General features: G+C 36.0%; 1 protein-coding gene across 1 annotated transcript; it reads left to right on the top strand.

The window, feature by feature from the left end:
* The first annotated feature begins 953 nt into the window (after window positions 1–953).
* Window positions 954–2,404, top strand: LOC130630246 (uncharacterized). The gene is made up of 2 exons (XM_057443668.1): window positions 954–1,412; window positions 1,460–2,404. The coding sequence occupies exons 1-2, from the start codon at window positions 954–956 to the stop codon at window positions 2,402–2,404; spliced, it is 1,404 nt and encodes a 467-aa protein (XP_057299651.1).
* Window positions 2,405–2,710: the final 306 nt, after the last annotated feature.

The following is a 2,710-nucleotide window of genomic DNA, read 5'->3' as shown; positions in this document are numbered from 1 at the left end:
TCATTTTTACGGCTAAAATATATAGAACCTGAGACAAGGTTGTTGACTCTAAAGTACAATTATCTTTGATCAATACTAAAATTGCAAATACATGACACTCGTTACTTTGAAATGCGTCGTTTATCAATTTTACGGCTAAGAAATATAGAGCCTGAGACGAGGTTGTCGTCCCTAAATGACAATTATCTTGTATCAATACGAAAAATCTAAAATATATGAGACACTCGTCTCTTTCAAATGCCTCGTTTATCAATTCCACGGCTAAGATATAAGAACCTGAGACGAGGTTGTCAATCCTAAATGACAATTAGCTTGTATCAATACGAAAAATCGCAAATATATGCGACATTCATCTCTTTAAAATGCCTCATTTATCAATTCCACGTCTAAAATATAAAAACCTGAGACATTGTTGACCCTAGAATACAATTTTCTTGTATCAATACGAAAAATCGCGAATATATAAGACACTCTGCTCTTTTAAATGCCTCGTTTATCAATTCCACGGCTAAAATGTAAGAACCTGAGACATTGTTGACCCTGAAGTACAATTATCTTGTATCAATACGAAAATCGCAAATACATGACGCTCGTCACTTTGAAATGCGTCGTTTATCAATTTTAGGGCTATAATAGAACTTATTTTCAGCAGGCCTTACAGTAATAACCTCGGTATCACGTTGTCACGTGATTTTAAGCAAAAGGGCGGATTTTCAGAAAATTCAATCACACGTCGATTAGCTTTCAAGTATTCTAGGTCACGCAATTGCATTAAAAATGGACGAAACTTCTAATAATAACATGGAAGAACCTGTTATCAACAGCCAATCTGCCCCACAAACGTAAACGGAATGGAACAATTTGACCTAATCAGAAGCTACCTGGACAAAACGTTTATTGAACAGAAACAATAATTCGAAACAAAACTGCAACAACACAGTATACCGAACAACATGAAGATTTCAGCTAAACCAGAATCGTCGAAACAATTTAAGTTTAAAGGTAATCAAATCCAATTCGAATTTAACCAAAAATTAGCGGAAGATTTGGAAGATGTTATCGACCTTATCAAAGAAGGTTCTGTATCAAGATCAACAAAACATTTAGCAGGAATAAAACTCGAAATCACGAAGCAAAACAAGCTAATAAAAATGGCGGATAGATCACCAGCAGGATGGGCCACTGTAAAAGAGTACTTATCTGATGAATCAGCAAGAGATTCAGATGACGAAAAACGGATAAAATCGGCTGAGTCAAAAGCACTGGCAAAAAAAGAAAGCAAAGGTAAAGCCAAAGTCCTTCTACCCTCCACGTTTCAGCCCTATGCACACCCAACTAATGTCCTCGTCGCCACCTATGCCAAACCATTTCCAATCACAAAGATTTGCATTTTCAAGAGAACCATCTCAACCGTCTGGGAGTATCGGCAACCATAACACATCATGTTTTTCCCAATCAGCGTACAGATTCCAAAGTGCAAGATCAATGTGCTTCGGTTGTGGCAAGACTGGACACTGGAGAAAAGACTGCCCAAACGTTATCGGCCATAAGCAAGTCTAAAAAAAAGACAATAGATAAGTGTTTAAATTTTGATAACAATGTAAGAGATGAGGAAACGTACGAATTTTGTGTATATAAAAAGACGGCTGGAACTAGAGTTAAGGGTAGGCTCAAGAAAAACTTAAAATATTGGCAAACCATCAGCTGTAATACGACTATTCTCAAAATTATCAAGGAAGGCTATACTATTCCCTTTTTCACGGCACCACAAAAACAAACTTTTTCTAATAATCAATCTGCTATAACAAGTTTGGAATTCGTCAATGAAGCGGTACAAGAGCTTCTTGATACAGGTCTAATTAAGGTAGTGTCTTCTGCACCACATGTTGTAAATCCCCTTTCAGTCAGTACCAAAGGAGGAAAAAGTAGACTAATTCTCGATTTAAGGTATTTAAACCAGCACATTTACAAAGAAAAAGTTAAGTTTGAGGATTGGAAGGTGGTAAGGGAATTTCTAACTGCACAAGGGTACATGTTTAAGTTCGATATAAAGCAGGGCTACCATCACATTGATATTTCAGAAGAACATCAGAATTTCTTGGGGTTTTCATGGGTCATAGGTGGAAAGGAAAGATACTTTGTTTTTACAGTATTACCGTTTGGGCTTTCTCCGGCCCCGTTTATTTGTACAAAAACAATGAGAGTTTTTATAAGATATTGTAGAGAAAATATGATCAAAATTGCGATATTTATTGACGATGGTTTTGGCACTGATAAAAATTATAAAAAAGCAAAACAAGATGCCCTGTTTGTTCAAAAAACTTTACAACTGTCGGGTTTTGTGGAAAATGCAGAAAAATCAGTGTGGGATCCTAAACAGCAGTTAAAATCTGTCAAAATATAACATAAGCAAACTGTACGATAATTCTACAAAAACGATTGTTGTAAATTCCGATGCTAGCTCCACTGGGATGGCAGCGCATGCGATGCATGAAAATCAACAGGGAATTGCATTTAGACAGTTTCTGCAAGAAGAACAAGAAAAAAGCTCCGCTTGGAGGGAATTAAAAACTATAGAATACTCACTGGAGTCTTTAAAAAGCATTTTGATAAAACAGAAAATCCTATGGAAAACGGATAATTTTGCAGTGTCAAAAATTGTAAACGTGGGAAGCCGAAAAAATGATCTTCAAATTATTGCTGAAAATAT

The sequence above is a fragment of the Hydractinia symbiolongicarpus genome, chromosome 1 (assembly GCF_029227915.1).
Source record: "Hydractinia symbiolongicarpus strain clone_291-10 chromosome 1, HSymV2.1, whole genome shotgun sequence".
Lineage (NCBI taxonomy): Eukaryota > Metazoa > Cnidaria > Hydrozoa > Anthoathecata > Hydractiniidae > Hydractinia > Hydractinia symbiolongicarpus.
Note: the sequence above shows the minus strand (reverse complement) of the source record. Positions and strands in the feature narration are given on the sequence as shown.